Source organism: Eublepharis macularius, chromosome 5 (assembly GCF_028583425.1).
Source record: "Eublepharis macularius isolate TG4126 chromosome 5, MPM_Emac_v1.0, whole genome shotgun sequence".
NCBI classification, from domain to species: domain Eukaryota; kingdom Metazoa; phylum Chordata; class Lepidosauria; order Squamata; family Eublepharidae; genus Eublepharis; species Eublepharis macularius.
Window position 1 is genome coordinate 97,343,881 of NC_072794.1, and position 27,240 is coordinate 97,371,120.

Below are 27,240 nucleotides of genomic sequence, written 5' to 3' on the forward strand. Positions count from 1 at the left end.
AGGCTGAAACTGAACCCGGTGAAGACACAGGTCCTGCAGTTGGGACGGGGGCTGCCAGATGTTGGGATCCAGCTCCCTTCCCTGGATGGGACACCACTGGCAACTTTGCCAGTGGTAAAAAGTCTGGGCATGCTCCTGGATGCCTCCCTTTTGATGGAGGCCCAGGTCATGGCGGTTGCCAAGTCTGCATTTTTCCATCTTCGTCAGATCAGGCAACTTGCCCCTTACCTGATGCCCCTGGGACCTGGCTACAGTGACCCATGCAACGGTCACCTCCAGGCTAGATTACTGTAACTCACTCTATGCTGGGCTACCCCTGGGCCTGATCCGGAAACTACAACTAGTCCAGAATGCGGTGGCGCGGGTCCTGACTGGTATATCCTACCAGTCACATATCACATCTGTCCTGCGCCAGCTGTACTGGCTACCGGTTGAATTCTGAATCAGGTTCAAGGTGTTGGTTCTTACCTTTAAAGCCCTGAGCGGGTTGGGACCAGCATATCTTCAGGACCGCCTCTCCCTGTATGTTCCCCAGAGACTGCTTCGATCAGCGGATAAATGTTTACTGGTGGTCCCTGGCCCTAAGGAAGCCCACCTCGCTTCAACCAGGACCAGGGCCTTTTCAGTCCTGGCCCCAGCCTGGTGGAACGCTCTGTCAATGGAGACCCAGGCCCAGCGGAGCATATTATTGTTCTGCCGGGCCTGTAAGACAGAGCTGTTCCGCCAGGCGTTCGGTGGTTGAAGGGGGTGGTGCCATGTCGGCCTCCCACCTTTGGGGTGGGGGGTTCTCCCTACCATTGCACTTTAATGTATTTGGTTAATTTATTTTATTATTGCTTATTGTATGTTGATTTTAGAATTATTGTTTTCTTGTTTTTATTGATTTTAACTGTTGTTCACCGCCCAGAGCTCCTGAGGATGGGCGGTTTATAAATCGAAATAATAATAATAATAATAATAATAATAATAATAATAATAATAATAATAATAATAATACAGGCTTGCGAGTCAGTCAGTCAGGAGGTTTGGGCATTGTCCATAGTCAGTCAAGGCTACTGCCTGGAGTTCAAGACAATTCTGCCCAACATTCCCCTTCTGTACAACCCTCCGCCTCCTCCCATCGTACTCTTAGAGGAAGTGTAGCTACTGCTGCAGAAACAGGCCATAGAAGCAGTTCCATCCATTTGTACCATTGGGGTGTTTTCCCAATATTTTATTATGGACAAAAAGTCAGGAGGATTTCACCACATTTTAGACCCCCGTTCTCTAAATAGTTTTCAAAAAGTTTCGAATGTTGTTAAAAGATCTTTTACTCCTGATAAAAAGTCAGGTTTAGTTCGTTACTAGAGATGGGCACGATCCAAAAAAAATTAACGATCCAGCAGATCGTGGATCGGCGCCGGCTACGATCCCGAATTAACAATCCACACCGATCATCTCCCGTTCCCGAGCCATGGATCGTGGCGGCCAAAGCGGGGCACGCTGGTATTCCCAGCTATGTGGGAAGGTGGGTTGTGGCGGCGGCCGACTCTCTCAGTCTCTCTCTCTCTCTCCAAAGGCTAGCAAGTAGCAAGCAAGAGCTCTGTCCCACTCCACTGCTCGCAGAAAGTGAAACCCAGCCTGGGAGCCCATGGCATGGGTCCCATTCAGCCACACAGGAGGTCTGTGTTTGGCTTTCAGAGCTGCCTATCAGGTTTTGCAGGGATGAGATTGGAGTGCCCATGGCTACAGAACGCCCCCTTCCCGCTCCCTCCCCTGGGTGTCTTCTCCCAACTTGTGACTGCTTTGCTGCTCTATGGTTGGAAGGAAGCCCTGCTGATCAAGGAAAGCTGGGCTTCCATTCGGGTTTCCAGGGCAACAGAAGGAGGGCAAACAGAACTCAGGCGTTCCCCTGGCTCCGTTGCCAGGGGAATAGATTGCTGGTGCCTGAGTGTCTGGATCCCCGAACCGAGCCCAATCGCCCCGATCCATGCGTCTCCTGATCGCTGGATTGTTGGCCGTGGACGATCACGATCCGCCGGGTCACAGTCGCGCGATCGCCATTATCGTGGGGTTTTTTCGATCGTAATGCAGATCGTGCCCATCTCTATTCGTTACTGTTGATTTAAAAGACACACATTTTCATGTTCCAATATATGTTCACTACAGAAAGTTCCTTAGCTTTCAATGTGGCTCTGAGAATTACCAATACAGGGTTCTTCATTTCAGCCTCTCCTCTGCCCCTTATATCTTTAAAAAAATCATAGCAGCAGTAGTAAGTCACCTCAGGGAAATGGGTGTACCATTTTTCCCTATCTCAACAATTGGCTTCAGGTGGGCTAATCTACAGAGTCCCTGTCCCAGCACATGTCTCTGGTTCTTACCATTTTCTACAAACCGGGTATAGTCCGTGTCTCTTCCCTAACCCTTACCTTCCCTACTATGGAAAGGTTAGGGAAATTTATCCTCACTGTGAACAAAGTCCTTTTGTGCAGGCACCAAAGTGCAAAACGAATTCAAAGACTGTTAGGTTTTATGGTCTTTCTGACACTGATAGTTCCATTTGCCAGGCTGAGGCTTTGCCTCCTGCAGAACTGGTTCATCAGAGTGTTCCACCCACACCTCTGGAACCTGTACAAGCAGTTCTCTATCCCAAGGCTCATCCACAGGTCTCTGAAGTGGTAGAACAACACACAAAACCTCTTAGTGGGGACCCCCTTTGGCCGCTCTCCAGTTAACATCTTGATAGACACAGATGCCTCTCTGTTGGAATGGGGTGCTTGTTCTGGGATCACCCAGGTAAAGGGAGCATGGTCCCCTCAAGAATTGTCTATGCACATCAGCCTCCTCAAGGTCAATAAGATATGCTCTGAAGGCTTTGGTTTGCCTAGTAGAAGGCAAGAATGTTCAGATATGCACAGACTATACAACTGCCATGCATTACTTGAACAGACAAGGGGCCACAGCTTCTCTCCCAGGAATTCTCACTGATATGGGAATGGGCTATCCAGCATCGAGTAGCTCTTTTGCCATACATATAGTGGACAAGGACAAAGTTCTGGCAGATGCACTAAGTCACTCCAAATCCCTGAACTACGAATGGTTCATCTGTATGGACTTCTTCCACCCTGTTTTTGCAATGTGGAAGTATCATACTATAGATCTGTTTGCCACATACTTCAACAGGAGATGTGCTTGATATTGCTCATGGGCAGAAAAAAGGAAGGCCTCTCTCGAGGATGCTTTTCAAATCCCTTGGTTGGGCAATATCCTATACGCATCCCCTCTTCTTCCTTATTATCATCTGTTTTGCACTATTTAGTTCAGCTAAATGATCAAGATTTGGCTAATTTCTCCATTAAATCCACCTAGAGGTCGTTTTGGCCTACCATGATGGTATAAACCTGAAATCTCTCTTTGCCCAACCACAATGCAAGTCCTTCCTCAGAGATTTAGCAAACCTATATCCTCCAGCATCCAGATCAATTCCCCAGTGGAGTCTACTCCTAATTCTCACTTCACTCATGTATAAAACTTTTGAGCCCCTAGCTACGTGCTCCCTTACGGTTCTGTCTAGGGGTGTGCACAGGAAAAACATTCAGTTGATTTGGGTTCAGCAATATGAACTGGGAAAAATATGGTTAATTCCCGAATACCAAATTCATTCTCCAGTTTGGTTTGGCAATACGGAGCAAATTCAGTAAAATTTGGCCATTGTTTCCTATGGGAAATTCAATTCAGAAAATTCTGATGGCCTGGGTGGAGGTTAATTTTGAACTGAATTTCAACACATTTGCAGGGGACCTACTCCTAAATGTTCTCTAAATATTGGACTCCAGGGGGACATTTTATGGCCCGCCCAAAGAAGGTGCTACCAGCCACCTCCAAACTCCCTTATTTCCTCTGGGTAAGACTATCCTTTTCCTCCCAGGAACTAGGTCAACCCCCTTCCCCACAAAGAGAGAAAAAAACCCAGTGAGCCTAACAACTCTCAAACCAGTCCTTCAGGTGCAGTGCAGTGCAGTCATCACGTGCAGTAGCAGACTTAAAAGTCCTCCAACCAAGTGCAGGTTTCAGCAGCAGGAATCACTCACTCCAGGATCCAGGCAGTTGCAGTCCAAAGCAAGCCAGCCAGAGTCCAAGCCCAGACCATAGAAAAGAAAGAGCCAGCAGCAGCAATGTCTCTATCTCCAGGCCAGAGCAAAATGGAGGCTGACTGAAGCAAGCTTCCTAATTTAACTCCTAGAAGCAGTTTTAAAAAGGCATTTTCCTTCTTGAGAATCACCAGAATCCTTGGCTGGGTTGGCTGCTCACTCCCTCCTCCTTTCCCCATCCCTTCTGCCTCTGCCTCACTCCCCCTCCCATCTGGTTAAAAAAGTCAGGAAGCAGTGTTTCTTTGCTGTTTCTTAGACAAAGGACAGTAAGGAATAGCCCAACCGTGCTTCCCGAAGTTTACCAAATTTTACCAAATGCATTCGGTAAACTTAAATTCAGTATTACTAGGATTTATTCGGTAATACAGATTTAAGTTTGTTAATTCCAAATTTAAGTTTACCGAATCAGGTAAAATTCTGTACTTTAAACAAATACTGAATCTGAATTGCACGCCCCTAGTTCTGACAGCTAAAACAGCCTTTCTAGTGGCTATAACCTCAGCTAGGAGGGTGAATGAATTGCAAGCCCTGAGACAGAACCGTCCTTTCATGATGATGTTTGCAGATAAGGTGGTCCTCTGTCCTAGCCTCCCCTTTCTACCAATGGTCATCTCTGTTTTTCATTTAAATCAGGATATTGTCTTACCAGCATTTTTCCCTACTTCTGTGACTGACTCAGAGAGACTTTTGCACATTCTTGATGTTGAATGTGCTTTGTGCTTCTACTTGGATAGGATAGCTGCTTTCCAAAAGGACCCTAATTTTGCCTCATTTAAAAGGCCCAAATAAGTCCTGAAAGTCAGTGCATGGACCGTTTCAAAGTGGACAGTTTGGCTCATTAAGGATTCTTATAATCAGTTTAAAAAACCATGCTCCCTGCACATAAGAGCACACTGTACAAGGGCTCAGTCTACTTCATCAGCCTTCAACTTGGGCATTCTTCTAGTGGAATTTTGTAATGCAGTCACCTAGTCTACGCTGTCCACATTTATCAAGCATTATACCATTGACGTAGACTCCAGAAGGGACACGGCTGTGGGCAAGGTCATCCTGAAGAGTCTCTTCCATTAAAGAGCTTCACGCCTACCTCCTGGGTAAGTTAGCTCACTAATCTCCCATGTGGGACTGCACAGAAGACAACGATGAAAACAGGGTTGCAACTACCTGTAACTGTTGTTCTTTGAGTGGTCTTCTGTGCAGGCACACATCCCTCCCTCCTTCCCTGCTGTGTGCTCTTTTTTCTTACCTTTCTAATACACCAGAAGCTTAGAGAACTGAGGGAGGGAGCTACTTGCCCTACCTTTTATAGCTGCACCTGAGAGAAAAGCATGGGAAAAGGCAAGGCAAGCATCTCTTGCATCTAGGAGCTATCGAATTTCCATGGCTGGCCTGAGGATACACAGTTCCTATGTGTGCCTGCACAGAAGGCCACTTGATGAACAACGGTTACAGGTAAATGTAACTCTGTTTTCCCGGCTGCTATGTTACTGTGTTAGCTGTAAACTCCTGCTTCCAGGGACTGCACCTTGGAACCAAGGACAACCTGGGAGGAGGATAGATTTCTTGAGTCAGGCAGGCACATTTCCAAAAGCCTTGGGGAAAATCCTCTCAGCCTCGGACCTCAAGCCTCTGTTAAATTACACTTCCAAATGTCTCCCCTTAAAGCCCACACAGCCAAAGGAGTAGAGGGGCCTCTTCAGGCTGGCAGGCAGCCAAAACCTTTAGAAAAAAAGTCTCTCAGCCTCTCAATTGAGAGGTCTGTTATACTACACCTCTAGGTGTCTCCGCTCACAACTGACACAGCCAAGGAGGTGAGGGGTCTTTATCCGGGCAGGCATACAGGCAAAGCCTTTGGGAAAGGGTCTTGCAACCAAGGGTTCTGACAGGACACATTTCCAGAACTGAGGGGGCAGGTGCATTTAATCAGTCTGGCACACCGCTGCAGCCTTGAAGGAAGAGCCATTGTGAGAAGGCTCTGACAGGCTACCCCTCTGAACTTACCTGTAACGTGCATTTGCCTTTAATTAGGCTGGCACAAAGCCACAGTCTTGGAGAAGAGTGAAAAGGAGGCTCTGACAGGCCACACCTTTGGGCTTAGCCCTTGGTACTCAAGGATGCCAGGGAAGCAATCAGGTCGTCACAAAGCCACAGTCTTGGAGAAGAGCCGTTGTGAGAAGCCTCTGATGGGCCACACCTCCGGACTTATCCCTTGGTACTCAAGGGTGCTAGGGAAACAGTCAGGCTGGCATGAAGTCACAGCCTTGGAGAAGAGCTTTTGTGAGGAGGCTCTGACAGGCCACACCTTTGGACTTAGCCCTTGGTACTTAAGGGTGCCAAGGAGGGAGCAGGTGCCTTTAATCAGGCTGGTGCTTTCCAACATCCTGAAGAAGCATCTCTTGAGCCGTAACGATGAAAGAAAAGACAGATTTTTTTTTCTTTAAATATAGTTAGTTGTATTCTGCACTAGAATGTCTATTGAGGATTAAAAACTTTTAAAGGAAGTAATGAACAGCAGTCTCTGAGCACCACCTCTGGAATATCTCAGTGGGAAAGGGGCAGAAGCACTGCCCCCACCCACTTCCAACACACGTATCAATTGTATCAAACTCAACTGAGAGGTCTAGAAGAATCAGCAAAGAAACACTTCCTCTGTCTCATCCACAACAAAAGTTACCAACCAGGTTACCAAAGCACTCATCATCTAGATTGAAACTGAATCCAGATTGAAATCAATTTAATAACACTTGTTGTCTAGGGTTCCAGAAGGTGTTCAACTCCCTAGGCCAGATGGGAATCAAAGTTCATGTGCAGAGTTCTTTTGTATGCTTGTAAAAGATGTGGGGACCCCTACACTTCCATCCATAAATGGATGATACAATATTGTGTGGGTAAGGGAAAGAAATAAGCAGCTGTTCATCTGCTCCTGATTTCAGTCTGTCACAATTGCAACATTAAACAAATGTAGCAAAAAAAAAGCCATGAAACTATTCAACAAGTATAGTTTGGCCATGAGCTAAAATTTTAATCCCAGTTTTTCATAGCACTTTAAACATATAGTCTCTTGCTTATAATGTATATTGTTTAGTATGTACTATTAAACAATATACAGATTATGTATGGAAGGGCTTCAAATTGTTGTCCTGCAGAATCGCCTGGTATCTGTCTTATTGCAACTTGTTAAAGGATAGTCTAATATGGATTTTTTGGTGCACAATGATTGCCTTGTGTATTTATCAGTATTATTCATCTCTCTGTCCTCTGCTCACCTGATGATGATGACTAATGTTCAGGGTTAAGTACAGTGGACAGCAGGGCTTTTTTTCTGGGAAAAGAAGTGGTGGAACTCAGTGGATTGCCAGCATAGGGGGCAACTCTTGGTGGGAGGTGGTGCCCCTGGTACCACATGTGTGCGCACAAAGTGCACGTATGCTCCCAGGGCCAATGACGTCACTTTGGGTAAGCTGGAACAAGGGAGTTTTTAAAAGTTTAAATCACCCTCGGCGAAAATGGTCACATGGCTGGTGGCCCCGTCCCCTGATCTCCAGACAGAGGGGAGTTTAGATTGCCAGCGGCGTGGAGGGCAATCTAAACTCCCCTTTGTCTGGAGATCAGGGGGCGGGGCCACCAGCCATGTGACCATTTTCAATAGGTTCCGGAACTCCATTCCACTACGTTCCAGCTGAAAAAAAGCCCTGGTGGACAAACATTACTGGCTCCAGCTCTGCCTCTCCTGAGAGAGAGCCAGTGGGAGGGGGCAGAATGCTGAGCCGATGAGAGTGAGTGTCCGTAGGAGGGGGAAAGGGGCTCTTGTGAGCTACTGGGGGAGAAGGGTTTGAGATGCTGCTAAGAGAGGCAGCCAAAAGATGGCTGGCTGTTACATTGAAACTTTCCCTGTTTAACCTCCATATGATTTTTAGGTTAAAATCCATTCACTCCTATAGTCCATCTTGTAAATAAAGGTGTTTTGTTTTGTTTTGTTTAACCCTGGCTGGCTTGGCTGAGGGAAAATATCTGACACACACAAACGTTCTGGTCACGTTAAATGATCCTAGTAGTTTAAATGGTGGCAGTGTATATATAACAACAATACCTCTAAATTCCTTTTCCCCAGTAGCTCTGGGCTGTAGCTCAATGTGGGGAGGCAAATACAGAGAACAGACTGCCTGTCTGGTGGAGCCTCTGGAAGAGGAGAGAGGGGACCCTGTGAGGATTTGGGTCAGGGCTCTCTGCTTGCTGTAGTGGAGGCTAGACAGGTGGTGTGTGGTGGTGGACTCCCAGCCTTTACCTGCCTGTGTGGCAAGGGGAGTGAAAGGCTTGTGAGTGAGAAGGTGCCTCACTGTCATTATATACAGTAAATGGAGAATCATTGCAATTTAGTATAATACTATGGGAAGCATAATTATCAGTGATTTACTAGTGACTTGGGATTTCATCTTTCAGGTTCCTAAAATGCTGCCTGTACTTTGTCCAGAAGAATCTCTAGTTCACAACACTGCACAGATACTGGACAAATACCTGGTAAATATTAACTTCTGCATATATGGGGTGGCAAGACAAATTTGCACTAGATATTCTGGACTTTGTTTTTATTGCTTCCATCATATTAAGAGTTTGCATAATAAAATGAAAGCTGTCAGGGTGTGTCCAGCTTCTAGTGTCTCTTGGACAAATCAGATTCCCTCCCAACTTGTTTCTGATGCATTGGGTCAATGCAATTGAAAAGCATTTTTGTAGATTGTGAGATAAGCATTTTCATCCTTCTGCTGCAGTCCAATGGAACATATTACCATTTACAGTAGAATGGATTGGAAACTGTCTTCTGTTGAGAGGAAGCTAATTGACAATACTGTTCTCGCTCTCTTCCTGCTGTCCCATATTGTTATTGCGAAACACTTTGTCCATTTGAATGCCATGGTCTCTATGTGGTAACTGTAGTGCACAAAGACTGCCCAACCCTCTTCTCTGTCTTGGAACTTACTTTGTAAGGTATGGGAGCATTCTTCAGTCCTGGAAGAAGCAGAGCTTGCTTGCATAGAGAGACCCTTAAAGCTTTAGATGTTTTATTGTTATGAATGAGGGTGAGTCATATAGCACATGTGGTGTGTTCCCAGGGATCAAAGCTCTGCCTTTTTTCACATACACCATTCAGCTCTGAAGGATTTCTCCTCAACTCTGACTTATTGGCTTTCACCTAAATTTACCTGCTTCTAACATCTGCTCTGTACTCATCCGTCTGGTATACAAAACTAAACAGAAGGAGGAAGCTGGGAGGTTTCTTTAAACTCTGTGTTTTCTTTCTGTTTCACTGTAGATTGGATCTGATAGCATTGTGGGTGCATCTACCCAGTGTGGAGAAAAGACTGCAATTAAACATTCTGTCATTGGTTCTTCATGCACAATCAAGGACAAAGTTAAAATTACTAACTGCATCATCATGAACTTTGTCAGAATTGAGGAGGGGTAAGTCTTGTTTCAAAATCTATCTGGTTTGTATATGTACATTTGAGGTTTATTGTATTACAGGATGCAGTATCCATGGCATACTTGATATAGGGTGAAAACTACTTCATCTCCAGGATGGAAAGCAGAATGTTGATTCAGAAATAAATATCAAGTTGCAGAGATAAAGATGCTAAAATGGAAAATTAATAGAACTTATGCTGAAGAATACATAGTATTGTGAAGGCAAGAAAAAGATATTTGAAACATTAATGTAGTTTGACCCAGTATAAAATCAGTCAAACAACCTGGTCAGATTGGCTGCCATGGCATGTCAGTAGAAAATGCTCATGGTTGCAGATCATTCTTTTGTATCCCTTCATTGAGTAGTCTTATTCAACTTGGGACCTGCGTAGTCTAAGAGCCATGCAAGTTGGGGGGCTATAGTGGGCAGGGAGAAAGGGGTGATACTGCCCTAATTCCTCTTTCTTCAACAGAACTGCATTGACAGAAGGGAGAGAAGAGTACAATTCATCCTCTTCCCACATTTCAGAGCAGCCCCTCTCCCCAACCTACATGGCTATTAGTCCACCACTGTTACACATTCCTGGGATTGGATAGGGTTGTTTCTTGTTTCTTAAGATACCTCTGTTATTCCTCTGTGTCCAGTATAGTGTTTGTAGGTCCTATAAGCCAGAAAGATGCGTAGGATTCGATGCAAGTGTTTGACAGGGTACCTTGTATACCACTGTAGATTAATTATCCTGTTACTATTGTTTATAATTTATAATTGATTGGACACTTTTTAAAAAGAGCAAAAAGGCAGGACTTAGAGAGAAGTTGTGTAGAGCTGTGCAACAAATGAGCAATAAATATTTATTTATTACACTAAAGGATCATTATATGAAAAGAACCCTAGTGAATTTTGCTACTCTGCCTTTAAGTTATACAAAATAGTGGCTTCACTTAAGAAATGTAAATAGCTGCCTAGTGTTTGTTGCTACAGGAGGGTCCTACATTCTTTTTACAGGGCAGCTCCCTATTAGTAGGATTCTGTGCCCACAAGCTTTGATTGATCCCTCCCTCTTAAAGGTTGAGGTTAGCTGATATTCCATATGAGAATGAGGCCATTCAAAATATGAAGTTGACTTACTTAGTTACATATCTTAGGAGATCAGAGGAAACAAAAGACATCAGCTCTTTGGAGTATTTTACAGTTATGAAACTAATTTACAGGTGAGTGTGGTACCTAGCTATCAAACTTAAATTGCATCCTCTAAATCCACAGTTGTTTCAGGCACCTCATAAATCAGAATCTTCTAGTGCAAAGATAATAGCTACTCTCTGGTTCATTTGTAAATTGATACTATAAAATTTTGCTGTTTTAGTCAAAATGCACTTGATAAAAATGCACTCCTAATCTGCTGAAAGTTTTATTTTGGAAGGTAGCAACTGTTTTATAAAAAAAGAAAATATGAGACAAGGATGTATATATGAAAGAAATTTTCAAAATAATACCTCTGAGTTTTTGATTGTCCTTTTAAGTCAGTATCTTGCCTCTGACAGAAGGCAGCTCTGGATGCTTTACATTAACTAAATGACAGGACTACCAAAATTCTGTTTTTCACTCCTAATTTCTAGCAGTCAATTGTTTCAGGGCACCCTTCACCTTTCTATCTATATGTGGGTGATATCCCTGTCTTCATAAACTTGTTTTTCAGACTCACTCGTGCTATTTATTTGTTGTATTTTACCCCACTTTTCAGGAAAAAATGACTCCCAAAATAGCTTAAGTGTTTCAAAACCAATATAAATTACAACAAAATAACAAGGTGACAAGGGAAGGAGCTCTTGATTCCAAGTTTTATGATGATGGAAGGAAGTGTACATTGGTTACTGCCTCTACATCCTCTAATAGACATAGCCAGAGCAGTTGGTAAATAGGGGTGTGCGCTTCGGGAATCCGATTCGGGTAAAATACCCGAATCAGACCTGATCCAGAAAACTTTGGGATTTCCGAATTGGGGCCAGCATGCTTCAGGGGACCCAGGGGGTTAGGTTAGCATTCAGAATGCTTCGGGAAGCTTCAGGGGACCTGGGGGGTTAGGTTTAAAAGGCCCTTTAGCAAGCAGCCGAGCCCTTTAAACCTAACCATTCCCTCCTACCCTTTCCTCCCCACCCACCCCCCACTTACCTGACACCAGCAGAAGGGAAGGCTGGCCATCTCTGCCGGTTGGCCATGGCGGCCGCGGCGGTAGCAGGAGGGAAGGCCCTCTCTGCCGGCCAGCTGTGCGGCCGTGGCAGCAGCAGGAGGGAAGGCCCTGTCTGCTGGCCAGCCACACCAGCCATGGCGGCAGCAGGAGGGAAGGCCCTCTCTGCCAGCCAGCTGTGCTGGCCGCAGCGGCGGCAAGGAAGTCCCTGGCTGCACAAGGTAAATGGGGTGGTGGGATGAGGTTAAAGGGTGGGGGTGGGTGTTTAAGGGTGGGGGCAGCCTCCCCCCTCCATCCTCCCCTGTCACTTCAGTATGCTCCGAATCTTTACGGAGCATACCGAAGCGACCTGGAAACCCAAATCTGGATCTTTTCCCCGCTTCGGATAAACCCAAAGCGGGAAACCCGAATCTTTTTGGGTTGCATACCCCTATTGGTAAATTGGCAAGATTAGAGCAAGTGGCTGTAGTTCAGTGGAAGAGTCTCTGCTTTACATACCAAAGGTCCCAGGTACAGTCCCCAGCATCTCCAGTTTAAAAAAGGACCAGTCAGTAGGCAATGTGAAAAACCTCTACCTGAGAGCCTGTAGAGTGGCTGCCAGTCTGAGTGTGAGTGTATGTATGTTGGATTATTCACAGGATGAGAAATTTTATATATTTTGTGAATTTAATCCATGTCTCCAAGGACAGTGTTAGATAATATTTTCTTATTCACTCATTCCAAATATTTAATTTCCCATTAACTGTCTGTTTTGCTGAATTCTGAAACAGACCCTGGTTGTTCTGTCTTCTAGACTGTATGTGAAATCTCAGCAACCAACTCAAAATAGGTTTTAAAAAAATTATTGTACTGATGTATACTTTAGTTGTAGGGTAAATGTCATCCATCATGAAAGGGATCTGTCATACCTCGAAGGAGCTCAGGCTTCATGGTTTATTTTATTATTTATTTATTTATTTAGATTTATACCTCGCCCTCCCCATGAATGGGCTCTGGGTGTCTTACAACATCCATAAAATACAATAAATTAATCATAAAACTATAAAATCAGTAACAATCTTACTTAGGCTACTTAAATAGTAAATATGCAGTCAGGAGCCTGTATATAGGCCATACACATGGCCACCAGTTGGGGCTACAGAAGTGATGAATCTTATTCAAACTCTGAAGCCAGGAAAGGCAGCAGGTATTGACCTAATTCCTCCAGAATTAATAAAAAAGAACTGTGAATGGTGGGTCCCAATATTAACATCCTTGTTTACAGCAATTGATAAAACGGGCAGAATACCAAAAGACTGGGGTGTGTGAGTCAGTTATTGTCTCCATTTACAAGAGAGGTAATAAAGATATGCCATCAAATTATAGACGGATAAGCTTACTCAGCACTTTGAGCAAATTATATGCAAGGCACTTACAGTGGAAATTAAGAGACTGGATCGAACAGGAGCAGTGTCTAGCCAATGAGCAAGCGGGTTTTCAAGAGGGTCATTCAGCTCTAGACCAATGTATAATCCTGGATCACCTAATTGCAAAATATTCTACAAGAACATCAGTGTCCTTATAAGCAGCCTTCATTGATTTCAGGTCAGCATTTGACTCCATTTCTAGAAATATACTGTGGGAAAAATTGAAGGCTTCTTCCATTGATAGACGCCTGTTATTTCTGATTCAAGCCTTATATAAAAACACCACAATACGAATCAGATGTAACCCACAAGGCCATCTTACAGCACCAATAAAAACAAAGAAAGGAGTAAAACAGGGCTGCATTCTAGCGCCATTGTTATTTAATTTTTATATAAATGACTTGGTGCAATGCTTAAATAGCCCAGATTATCACTCTCCTAAATTGGCAAATAAGCATATTTCCATATTACTTTATGCAGATGATACAGTGCTCCTTTCGAGGACATCGGTTGGACTAAAGAGAGCACTGTGTACACTTATTAACTATTGTGAACAAAATCAGCTGAAAATTATGATAAAACCAAAATAATGGCCTTTGCTAAGAGACCTAGGAGATATTCATGGTATCTAAATGAGACCTGCATAGAACAGGTGCACTGTTATAAATATTTAGGTATGATTATACAGGAGAATGGGAGGAAAAATACACATATAAAATATGTCTCCTCTAATGCACAAAAGAGTGCTGGAGCGATACAAAAATTGTATTGGTCCAGAGGGGGTCGCAATGTGGAAGCGGCCATTAGATTATTTTCTTGCAAGTCTCTCATGCAGGTGTTATATGGAGCTCCACTAAGTATTACAGCAAAGAGGACATTGATGGAAAGAACACAGTCCAAATTCCTAAGAGCAGTACACCTAAGAATGAGTCAAATGCAGCTGTAAGACTGGAAGTTGGCATGGTAACAGTGGAAGCTCGATTATGGATAGCAGTTATATTATACTGGCTAAAATTGGCTTCTACTGTGAATGGCCTGGCACATTTAGTGTTGAGGGATAACTTTGTTCCTCCCTGTGTTGCCAAGTAGGCCCCCTCTCCTGCTTTGAGGCCTGCCATGGACTGTGTTAAAGTTTCCTGCATCACTGTTTTACTGCTACACAAAGATTGCCCTGCACGTGTGTGTTCTGGTACACGTGTCAGTTTCCTGCCTGCTTGTTGATTACCTTGCTGCTGCAATAGACTGTGTAATTCCCTGACTCCACGTTTGGTTAACTGCACAAAGGACTCTCTTCCTGGGCAGCCCTGCCCAGACCTATATCTGGACTTCCCAGTGTGTGTTTGGACTTAAGTACAAGTGTGCCCCGTGCCTGCATTGCCATCTGCCACAGACCGTGCCTGTTCCCTGCTATGGACTGTGTTTTACGTGCTGTTCCCCCTGCCTCCATGGAAGCCCGCCTCATCTGGGCCCAAGCCGCTGCTAGCAGCCGGGCGCCTGCCGGGGAAACCTCCAGCGAGCCTGGCTAGGCGCTCCCTGGTCAGTTCCCGCCTGGAGCCTCCCGCGGGCCAGTCCCCGAGCTTGCCCTCGCTACCGGGCAACCTGCAAACCAGCCTCCGCCATGCCCTGCCGGCAACCATGTTTTTAGGCAGCCAGAAGACCAAGAGGAAAAGACTGCTTTGAGAAGCCATTTCGGCGAAGCGGGCACACCACGTCCGCAGCGAGAGTACCTCGCCCCGCTCTGCATATCTTAGGAGCCGCCCCGGAGAAGAAGCTAAGTGCTGACCATCCCAAGCACTTAGAGAATGCATCTCAAAGAAACCTCCGCATTCCAGAGCTGATGACATCAGGACAAGCCCTGTCCACTGGAACATCCATTCAGCCCACTCGGATTTCCCCCTCCCTCTTTTGTCCCCTCTTCCTGAGGTGTCACTTATCACGATCAGATTACCAAAGTGGCCCATCCAAGCCATTCAGTAACCCATTAGAGCCTTTGTTTTAATCTGTGAGAACCACCAAGTACAGCACCAGCCCCAGGGTACGTTTTGGGGTATTTAAGCCGGTCTCTCAGACCGCATGGTGCTCAGGCCATCCCTATCCAGACCCCCTTGCTGTCTGTCTGTGGATCCATTGCTGGCATTGGACCACCCCGCTGTTGTGTCTCTGCTCCGCTTCAGGATAAGTGAGTATTCCCCCTATCATCGTTGGGAACCAGCTAATGCGAACGTCTCTATATTTCTTACTCTGTATTTCTTAGTCCTTGTATGCTTTCTTGTGTGTATGTGCAAGTTCAGGCTTACGCCACACTATTAGTAAATACACGTGTTTATTGAGCCTATTTATAGTCTGCCTCTTTGTCACTAGAGTGTCGGGAATCGGGACCTCCGTAAACATTGGTTAGATCCGCGCTAATTTTAGTTACAGACTGCTAAAGCTAATTTCCCCATTATAAAAAGCAGTTCTGGTAACATCTGGTTGAGATTGTTGAGGAGCAAATTTCTCCCAACAATATCTATTGTCTATGAATATGGCACAGGCTAGGGCCCTGATTAAACAGAGAATCCTAAATGTGGAAAGGCAACATGACCTGACCAGAGTTGAGAACTATTGGAAAGAAGTATTATGAATAGGGTTGCACCAATGCCCTATATAAATAGCTTGGAGAATCCTTATAGAATCCTTATAGAAGAGCTTTTACCCTATTAAGATATGTCGTCTTACCCTCTGCTGTCCTGGAAGGCAAATATAAGAAGACACCTTATGAAAAATGTTTGTGCCCATGTGGAGATGGGAGTGTTGAGTCCCTATTACATGTTTTCTTTGAGTGTAAAATATATGATAATATTAGGGAAATATATATTAAACCTATCATTGATAGTCTTCCAGGGAAAGAGAAAAAATTATATTACAATCATGTTAGCACACAGGAATAGGGAAACGACGCTCCAAGTGGCAAAATATGGCTGGATGGTCATTAATAGGAGGAAATCCTGGCTTAGTGTGCAGAATCCTAGATAAGTATTGTTATAATTTGATAATATAACATAATATGAATTTTAGTTATTTATATTATGTAAATTATAGTAAGCTACAATTTTAATGATTGCCTGGATATTTTAAGTTTATATTGTTGCCAAATAATTATGCTTTTAGGACTGATCGATTTTATTTTATTTTATTTAAAGATTGGTTTATTAAGTAAATTTCTAAAGGTCGTAATTTGTTGAAATATGTACAATTTAAATAATTATTTTAAAATGGTGTGTGTCTTGCTGATGTGCAATCATGTAATTTTGAATTGATTTTGAGAATGTGATGGCCTCTGGCTAATAAACTTTGTTGAACTTACTTAGGCTACTTAAATAGTAAATATACAGTCAGGAGCCTGTATATAGGCCATACACATGACCAAGGGCAGTCCCAGAAAATGTGGTGGTCTTAGGTGGAAGAGGGGGCACACCGGCTAGTCCTCAGACAAAGGCCTGGCGGAACATCTCCATTTTACAGGCCCTGCAGAATTGTAACAGGTCCCACAGGGCCCAGACCTCCAGTAGGAGAGCGTTCCAGCAGGCCAGAGTCAGGGCAGAAAAAGCCCTGGCCCTGATCGAGGCCCGATGGATGTCCTTCAGGCCGGGGACCACCAGGAGTTGCTCCCTATCTCTAGGGAGAGGTGGCTAGTAGTAGTTTTTATCAACTCATGCTTGATTGCCAGGTGTTCTGGGGAAAACTGACCTAGCCATTGTCATATATGCCTTGACAAAATCAGGTTGGACTACTGCTACATGCTGTATGTGGGGCTGCCTTTAAAAATGACCCAGCAACTTCAACTGGTACAAAATGCTGTACAGTAACATAAGACTTCCACAGTGAGCATATAAAACCAGTATTGTACCATCTACATTGGCTTCCTGTTTGTTTCTAGGCCCAATTCAAAGTTCTGACTTCAAAGCTTGTACCCAAAGTATCAGAAGCACTGTAGGAACCCATCTCCCAGATCCAGTCCTGTACTCTAACTACTACATCATGCTTGCTTTTGATTATGCAACTTATGATTGGCGCCATCACTACAAGTCTTCTGGCATCATTTGTTTTTATAGTCCTTTGAGGAAATTGGATTGTTCCTGTGGTTTTAATTTTTTTTAGCAGTGTCTTGAATTGATGATGTATTTTATATTTGAATTCATGATCTGCTTTGGGCAATTTTTACATGGGAAGGCTGAATAGAAATTATTTAAATAAACAAAATGTTTCCCACATCCTATGTTATCACCTGTGTTCATAATCTGTGATAATAAATTTAAAAATAGAAAGAGAGGCATTTGGAACTTTGTACAGAAATACTTTTTTTTAAAAAAAGCCAGTATGAATATTTCTGTTGGTACTACTGATGCAGAGTTGATTATTTTGATTTATCCATAATAAGTATGAGGTAGTTGTCTTTTACAATGAGGGTAGTTTACTAATTTGAGTGCAGATGACCCTTATCCAAAAGATTAAAGAAGCTAATGTACCCAAACCAGGTCAACAGTTCTCTCCTTAATGCATTTCCCACTGCACTGCTTGTTCTTCCTTTTCAGAAGGCAATAAACTAATGCGTGTTCCACATGTGCTGAATGAGAGGCATGCTTGACCAGGTTTTTGGACATGGGGAGAGAGCAGCTTAAAGCTGCTAGAGGAGATAATTTATAGAACAGTACAAGTGCTGAGTGATGCTGGCTAGTCAGGTGACAGGCTGGAGAATGGAAAATGTTCATGTTTTCCTTGGATTTTCCCAAGGGCACATTGACAAATGGCCACACTGAGTTGTGCAGTCAGGAAGAAAATACTAACCAAGCTGCAGAAACAGTTCACTTGCCAAGTGGAGTGTGTCTGTGTATGTTGCACAGTAGCCACATGGACTCCTTCCATTTCTGTAGTAGCTAGTTATGACTGAGCACTGGCTTTGTTACTTTGGGTGAGGTGTGGCAAGTAGTGGTCATATGATGAGACCCTAATGCTAAAGTCATCTGTTTTAGGCCACTTGCAGCACAAGCAGCTATGACATTTGGCAATGACTGAAGGGAATTTATTGAAGGGGAAATGTCCCAATATAAATGCCCTATCCTTAACAGAATGTCCATTCTGCTCCCGTTGATTAATTTGTAACTAATTAAGGGAATGTAGGCTACACTAAGCAATAATTACTAAAGTTGTTTCACTGTAGCTTATTTAGAAGTCAAACAGTGCAATCCTAAGCAGAGTTTCAATGGGCTTAGACTGGAGTAACTCAGTTTAGGATTGTGCTGAAAATATTAAAACTAAACTGTGCTCGGCAAAATAAAGTGCAATTCCCTCCTCACCCACTATGCCAACCGTGGATACTTAGACAGTACTACACACTGCATGCAACGCCATTATCCTTTTGCTGACAGGTTATATTTTGTTTTGTGTTTTTAAACAGAATTGGGGGGTTGTGATTTTAAAAGAGAGTCTAGCATGGGAAAGACGAATTTTGCTCAAAGTTCAGTTCTGCCTGCCACCCTGCATCTCTTAATGGTGCATACAATCTGTTATTGCCTCTGAACACAAATGGGATAAGTGCAGTAGGATGCAGAGTCATCAAAAAAGGAAGCTAAGGTGGAAAATCCTGGATGAAAAGTTTGTGTTTTCAATGATTGGGGAAGAATAAGCAGCAACATTTGCTCACAACCTGGATGAGATATTGGAAATTAGTTACTGGCAAAGCAGTATGAACTTGGACCTTGCTTGTTCAGTCATATATCAGAAATGAGCTGCTATGTGGTATGTTTTTGTAAAGCATGTTTCAGCTTACCTGTCTCAGTGGATGATGCAGATGCATGTACTATTGTTCAGGCTGCAAGCCTATAGGGGAGAGAGAGAGCACGTGTGTCTAGTTAAATGCTGCTGCTGCCTACCACATGTCTCCAATTTAATGCTACTTTCTATGAGAATATATTCAGGGAAGAAAACAACCAGAAAGGCAAGAGGAGTTGGCCACTAACTGCAGATTAATTGTGAAGTTTATGGGTTATTTCCTCAATAATGCCAAATCAGCACCTGATGTAAATAGTTGTGAGTGATCTGAAGAAAGTTCTAATTAAGCCTAGGGTGGTATTGGAGATTTATAGGCGTATAGCACAGAAGCTTTCTCCCACCCTCCCACCTTGTTTAACACATATAATGGAACAAGTCTGCTGCCAAGGCGATATTTGTGTGGCATCATAAAATATATTTTACAATGCAATCCCTCATGAGAAGGAACAAGAAAATGAAGTTGTTTCCAACCTCATAGTTTGCAAAGCTGCAAATAATATGGGGCTCATGTGATGATCAAACATTTTATATTGTGGTGGTCTGCTTTATAGAATAAGTGTCACATGAGTATCCCCCCCAGTGTTATTTCAGCATATTCCTTGTATGTGTAGCCCTGTGACATGCTGTTCTCATACAGGCTGCAGTAACGTAAGCTAGTTTTGTACAATGTTAAATGATAGAGGGTAGAAGAAGGATGGCTTACAATTTGGCAAGCAGCATGGCTCAAACAAAATGCTTGGATAGAATATGCTAGAATATTCCGAAGAAGTGTACATCTGGAAGTACCTGTTAGGCTGTGTAAATTCATTGTGAGGGGTATCCACCATTTTAAAAATACAGAAAATATTCTGCATATAAAATTTAAACTCAAAACAGCTTTTGCCAAGGAAAGACAAAAAACAACCAGCAAGATGCTTGCTTTGGCATTAGGTCTGGACAGTTATGCCTCTGGAGCTTGAGGACGAGCTCTGCACTGCATTACACTAATTGAGAATGCCGCTTCTTGACACCTTGTATGTCCTTCACCATTATGGATCATCCAAGTCAGCAGACCACCCAGAAATGTTGCATAATGGCTTATGAACTTGTGGGAATTCCTATTGGAGTAGGCTATTTTCATTTGTGTGACACTTTTTGTTCCTGTTGTCCTACCAAACACCAGGTTACAGTCTGAATAATTGAGTAATTTGGATCAGTTAACCTCATCTCACATTTATTTAAATAGTTTATTTTAACTTGTCTTGGCCTGTTTCAAATAGATTTGAGCACCATGATTGGAACAGGAACTGCCACAGTCACTCTGATGGAGAGCCCATACTGAGAGAAGCAGAGGTGGAGTGCTCTCCTGTTGATTCTTTTGGATCTATCAGTGGCCTATGGTACTACTGACCATGGTGTTCTTTTAGGTAGTCTCTCAGGATTGGAAGACACCATGCTCCAATGATTCTGCTTCTACTCAGCAGACAGGATCCAGAAAGTGATTCTCAAAAACTTTAGCTCTGCCCCATGATAAATGTGTTGTGTTGTTTCCTAGGGGTCTACTTTCTCCCCCACTGCATTTAACATCTACATGAAATCACTGACACATTTCATCAGGGATTGGAGAAAGATACCTTTATTATGCTGACCCTAGCTCGGTTTCTCAGTCAAATAGGACAGTAGATGTGCCTGGAGGTAGTAATGAGCTGGATGAGAGTGAATAAACTAGAACTTTGACAAAATAATATCGTGATGCTGTTGTTAGTTAGGAAACTTCAGTGTTAACTGTTCTAGATGGAGTAGCAATCCATCCTTAAGGAAACAGGTTTGCAAGTGAGAGGTGCCTTATCTTTGAATGGCATCCATGACTTAAGTGCCTTTTGCCATCTTCAGGTGCTACACTAGTAATCTGTTAAAAAGGGATTTGTTAAACTTATTTTTAAAAATATGTAAATGGCTCTCTATGGCAACTGGTTGGCCCCAGTGTGAAACAAGATGCTGAAGTAGAAGAATCTTTCAAGGCTCTTCTTATGTTTTTATATATCTATTTATTAGTGAGCAAATTAACTAAGCTGGCTATATAACTGTGCTAATATTGCCCCCCCCCAATATCTTTAGGTAATTTCATGCAACATCTATTTAGTTGTGACAAGCAGACCCTTTGGACATGTCTGGCTTGGATTCTGTTTCAATAGAAGTGTATGCAGTGATTTATCTACAAACTGCCATTCAAAAAGTCATAATAAGCTTCAGAAGCTGTAACAGAGTAACTGTATAAATTCCCTCAATACTTAGAACAATTCTCCAGGATGTAACCATACCAATGTAGTGACATAAGCAAACAAAAAAAAAGGATGGACTGTCGTGTGTATTTAGTCAGATTCAGCCAGAGTTTCCCACCACTTGCATTGTGTCATCCCATCTGCTTTTTTACCCTGTGCACCCCGATAAACCAGGGAGCTGTAAGGGTTGGGAAGGGGGGTGAAGGAGCAATCCTGTCAACAGATAAAAAATCTTTCCATTCCAGAAACTGGCCATATCATTAATAGGAAGACTACCAAAGTCAGTGAGCAGTTCTGGAAACCAGTAACATGTACAAGTCTCCAGTGGTGAACATTTTTAACATTCCCATCTGTTCAAAGGTTGAAAGTTTGTCAGATTCATGTCCATACAAAATAGTCAGAGGTGACATCTATCGTGGTACATTCGTTGTGCTGTCACAATATTTGTTAAGACTCAGGATTGGCATGGAAGCTTTGAAGGCTAGTCAGTGCTGACAAGGCACTGTTGACATGCTTGTTGAACTTCTTTAGGGGACCTCAACATCAGCTGAAAGGCAGGTCAGACAGGAATCAGTTAGTTGTGTTCCTGAGGGCAGAGTCTCTAAAATGAAATATGTATAATTAAAATTGATATGTATAATTAAGCCCTATAAATGCTTGGAGTGTGCAAAGAGCTTCTTTTGGTATACCCACCTAACTAGGCATCAAAAGGTTCACACCGGAGAAACCATATAAATGCTTTAGTCAGAACCAAAGTCTTAACTTTCACCACAAGAATCACAAGGGGGAAGAGCTATCCAATTACAGTTAGCATGTGAAAAGCCATTTAATATGGCTGACCTTGCCAGTTTGTAAACCTAGAAGGTTTAGTGACTCCAAATTAAAGGGCCTAGTATTAAAATTCTGAATATCCTACTATATAAAAGGCTAACCATGTTCCAGACAACTCACTTCCTACCCTGGTGCACTTCCAGAGGGCGCTGCTGTGGAGGGAAGCCCAGAAGAGGCAGTCCATCCCTCCAAGAGCGCGCTGTGGCGGGAAGCCTAGGTTGGAATCAGGCACAGAGCCGGTGTCAATGCCTGCCCCCCACCTTCACTCAACTGGGATCAGGAATGGAGCAGATGGCAATGCCTGCCCCCGCCTTCACCCAGCTGGGATCAGGAGTGGAGCGAGCGGCAATGACCACCTCCCACCTTCACCAGCTGGGAACAGTAGCGGAGCAGGCATCAATGCCCTCCCCCTACCTTCACCCAGCTGGGATCAGGAGTGGGGTTTCCACAGGTCTGAGCAGCCAAACTAAAAGACAATAGTCTCCATGAACACAATCAAGACATGAATAATACATTCAAAATTTATCATAAAGTGCAAGTTGCATGAAAAAGTGGACAATTATATAAATACAGTCAGCCATTCACCATTATACCTGTTCCGCTGCTGATCCCAGCTGGGTGAAGTCAGGAGGCGAGCATTGCCACCTGCTTCGCTGCTGATCCCAGATGGGAGAAATGGAGGGAGGGCACTGCCACCTGCTCCGCTCCTGATCCCGGCTGGGTGATGTCAGGGAGCAGGCATTGCCACCTGGGATCAGGAGCAGAGCAGGTGGCAGTGCTCTCCTCCCAAATTCACCCAGCTGGGATCAGGAGCAGAGCAGGTGGTAATGCCCATCCCCCACCATCACTCAGCTGGGATCAGCAGCAGAGGATGTGGCAATGCCTGCTCTCCACCGTCACCCAGCCGGGATCAGGAGCAGAGCATGGGGCAATGCCCGCCCCACCTTCACCCAGTTGGCCCGTGCCCCGGTCCAGGTGAGGCAAAACTCCTTAGGGCCAGGGATCACCAGTAAGTGTTTTCCTGCTGAGCAAAGTGCTCTCTGGGGAATATAGGATGAGAGGTGGTCTTGCAGGTATGTTGGCCCCAGTCTGCTAAGGGCTTTAAAAGTCAACACCAAGCCGTCCCCTGCCGGGGTTCTTTCTCCCCCCCCCCTCTGTCCGAGGCTTCCTGCGCCTCCAAGATGGCATCCACCCTGGAGCAGTTCGTCAACAGCGTCTGGCAGCTCTCGGCCCAAGGGCAAATGACCCAGCTTTGTGAACTGATCAACAAAAGTGGGGAACTGCTTGCGAAAAACCTCTCTCACCTAGACACTGTACTCGGCGCCCTCGATGTCCAAGAACATTCTTTAGAGGTTCTTGCTGTTCTGTTTATGAAGTTTTCTATGCCCAGCATCCCTGACTTTGAAACACTATTCTTGCAGGTCCAGCTTTTTATTAGCACTTGTAACGGGGAGCACATTCAATATGCAATGGACACTTTTGCTGGTCTATGTCACCAATTAACAAATGCCCTTGTGGAAAGGAAACAGTCCCTGTGAGGAATCGGAATTCTCAGACAAGCCATAGACAAGATGCAGATGAACACCAACCAGCTAACCTCAATACTTGCAGATCTCTGCCAGCTCTGTTTGTTAGCAAAATGCTTTAAACCTGCCCTCCCATATCTTGATGTGGACATGATGGATATTTGTAAAGAGAACGGAGCATATGATGCAAAGCACTTTCTGTGTTACTGCTACTATGGCAGAATGATATACACTGGGCTAAAGAATTTTGGAAGAGCACTTTACTTCTATGAACAGGCTATAACAACTCCTGCCATGGCCATCAGTCACATTATGTTGGAGTCCTATAAAAACTATATCCTAGTTTCCTTGATACTACTTGGCAAAGTGCAGCAGCTGCCAAAATACACCTCCCAAGTAGTGGGTAGATTCATTAAGCCACTTAGCAATGCCTACCACAAACTAGCACAAGTCTACGCAACCAATAAGCCTTCAGAATGGCACAGTCTGGTGAATAAGCACAGTGAGACATTCACCCGTGATAACAATATGGGCCTGGTGAAACAGTGCCTCTCCTCGCTCTATAAAAAGAATATTCAGAAGTTAACTAAGACATTTTTAACACTGTCACTAACAGATATGGCAAGTCGAGTGCAGCTGTCTGGGCCACAGGAAGCTGAAAAATACGTACTTCACATGATAGAAGACGGTGAAATCTTTGCAAGTACCAGAGAGATGGTATGGTCTGTTTCCATGATAATCCAGAGAAATATAACAATCCTACTATGCTTCACAACATTGATCAGGAGATGCTGAAATGTATAGATCTTGATGAGAGACTGAAAGCCATGGATCAAGAGTTCACTGTGAACCCTCAGTTTGTCCAAAAGAGTATGGAGTCCCAAGAAGATGAATCAGGAAGCAAACCATCCAGTTATTCTTGAAAATCACAGGTTTTTTGTTTGCTTGCTGCTTGTTGCAGAGCAAAAAAGAAAAAAGAAGATAAAGAGAACCAACTTTAGGATCCAAGTGTTATAAAGATATATATAGCAATCAGAGAATTGACTGACTGTTTCACTGGGAAATTAAGTAAAATGTAATCAGCGTCCTTTCGGTACTGTATGATTCCCAAAAATTCTCTGCAAAGAAAGGAAAAAATCTCATTCTGTTGTGGATTTGTTTTGAGATCAACGTTAATGCTTTAAATAATTTACTTTTTGTTTAAAAAAAAAATCAACACCAAAACCTTGAACCTGATCCAGAACTCAACTGGGAGCCAGTGCAGCTGACACAACACAGGTGTCACATGTGACTGGAATGGGTCCTGGTCAAAAGATACGCTGCTGCATTCTGGACTAGTTGCAACTTCTGGAGCAGGCCCAAGGTCAGCCCAGCATAAAGCAAGTTACAGTAATCCAACCTGAAAGTGACCATTGCGTGAATCACTGTCGCTATGTTGCAGGAAGCAAGATAGGGGGCAAGCTACCTGACCTGGCAGACATAGTAAAACGCTGATCTGGCAACTGCCGTGATCTGAGCCTCCATCGATAAGGAGGCATCTAAGATCACACCCAGACTCTTTACTGACAAAGCAGGCACAAGAGGCCAGATCTGGACACCCAACAACCCATGACCCAGACACAGGAAATCTGTCTTTATTGGATTCAATTTCAGCCTGCTCTGCTTTAACTATCCAGTTACAGCCTCCAAAGCCTTGCTAGATTGTCCAGTGTGGCATCTGGCTGGCCATCCATCAACAGATAAAGTTGAGTGTCATCCGCATATTGATGACAACCCAACCCGAAACTCCACACCAGCTGGGTGCATGTAGATGTTAAATAATAATAACATGATGATAATTTTTGATTTGTATGTCGCCCTTCAGGATGACTTAACACCCACTCAGAGCAGTTTACAAAGTATGTCATTATTATCCCCACAACAAAACACCCTGTGTGGGGCTGAGAGAGCTCCTAGAAGCTGTGATTGACCCAAGATCACCCAGCTGGCTTCAAGTGAAGGAGTGAGGAATTGAACCCGGTTCTCCAGATTAGAATCCCACGCTCTTAACCACTACATCAAACATCGGGGAGAGTATCACCCCCTCAGGGACACCACACACCAGTGGGTGACGTGACAACAACTGCTCCCCTAGCGCCACCCTCTGTCCCTGCCCATGTAGAAAAGAGACTAGCCACTGTAAGGCTGTCCAACGAATCCCCACATCGGCAAGATGGTGGGTCAAGAATTCATAATCAACCGTGTTGAATACTGCAATAAGATCCAATAAAACCAACAGCACTGACCCACCTTGATCCAGATGTCTGTGAAGATTGTCTGTGAGAGTGACCAATGCCTCTCTGTTCCATGGCTGGGGTGGAAACCGAGCTTCTTTGCCCCAGTTATTTAGACTGAAAGTGCTTGGACCAGTGTAGCCTCCTCCAGTCCCCAACTCACCATTCAGCCTGGTTTTGAGTATATAGTTATTTATTTACTATATTTAAAGACTACCATACTCACCGAGGCTGAAAGTGAATTACACTGTGTAAATCAATACATTCAATATGAAGAGACATCTAATAAGCAATGTATTAGGACTAGGATTAGAGAAATATGAATAAGCATAGCATATTAGACATGATACAAATGCAGATATAATGCAGAAGATGGTATTGCATCAGTAGTAAACAATACATTGACTGCAGGGTTTGGGTCCAGTGGCATCTTACAGACCAACAAGATTTTCAGAGTATAAGCATTCAAGAGTCAGAGTTCCCTTCTTCAGGTACAATAAGACAATATGGTAATGCATACAGCAGACTGATAATATGTCCTAAGCACAGTAATATAGTCTATAGTAGTATAGTAGTATAGTCTAAAGTCTCTTTCCGTTTATGAAGTGCCCTCCTGAACCATTCGGTTATAGTATATCCTTAGTATAGAATGTTCTGTTATAGTATATCTCTGTTATCTTTATAGAAAAGCCCTCCTGAACAACCCTCTTTTACATGGTTTGCAGAATGACAGAGGCATGGGAGTTCCATTCCACAGGCAGGCCATTCCACAAGGTGGGAGTCACAACAGAGAAAGCTCAAGTACAGGTGGTTGTTGATCTTGCCCACTTGCAGGGTGGCACCCACAGAAGGCCCTGAACAGATGAGTGGAACTGTCATAGTGGAACATGTACTCAGTTATCAGTCTCATCCAGTACCAAATGATGGCTGGCCACTGTTTTCCTAGTCATCAGGTTGGCATTTAAAAGAACAAGCTAAAGGTATGGATGTATTGTAGTTCTCCATGTCTAGATGGCTGCAAAGCAAGTGCGTGTCTCATACCTTTCTAGTTTGGCAAGTCTAAGGCTAGGGCTCTACTTGAGGTCTTGACCTCAGTCATCTAAACTTCCTTTCCTCCATGACTATTCATTACTTTAATCACCAAGTCCTAAATAATCGGTGGGTAGCCTGAAATTATGGGCTGTGTTTTGGATTTCTGCAGATTGTTCCATATGTGCTGAACACTGCAGATTTTTGTCCCCCTTAATTTTCACTCCCTACTCTCTGTAGTATGTTTGATTTCACTCATTTGTGTTTTCTGGGGCTAAAGAGAATAGAATACCACAATTCCTTGGCAGTCTCACTACCTAA

The 27,240-nt window shown here is 43.7% G+C and overlaps 1 protein-coding gene and 1 pseudogene across 2 annotated transcripts in view; both read left to right on the plus strand.

Moving 5' to 3' along the window:
* The window catches only part of EIF2B3 (eukaryotic translation initiation factor 2B subunit gamma), a 191,148-nt gene that overhangs the window by 141,373 nt on the left and 22,535 nt on the right, over positions 1-27,240 (plus strand). For both annotated transcript variants that reach the window (XM_054981225.1, XM_054981226.1), the window contains exons 9-10: positions 8,574-8,651; positions 9,445-9,593. In XM_054981225.1, the coding sequence (XP_054837200.1) occupies positions 8,574-8,651; positions 9,445-9,593 (227 nt within the window). The remainder of the gene's footprint in view (positions 1-8,573; positions 8,652-9,444; positions 9,594-27,240) is intronic.
* Positions 23,273-24,611, plus strand: LOC129330944 (COP9 signalosome complex subunit 3-like; annotated as a pseudogene).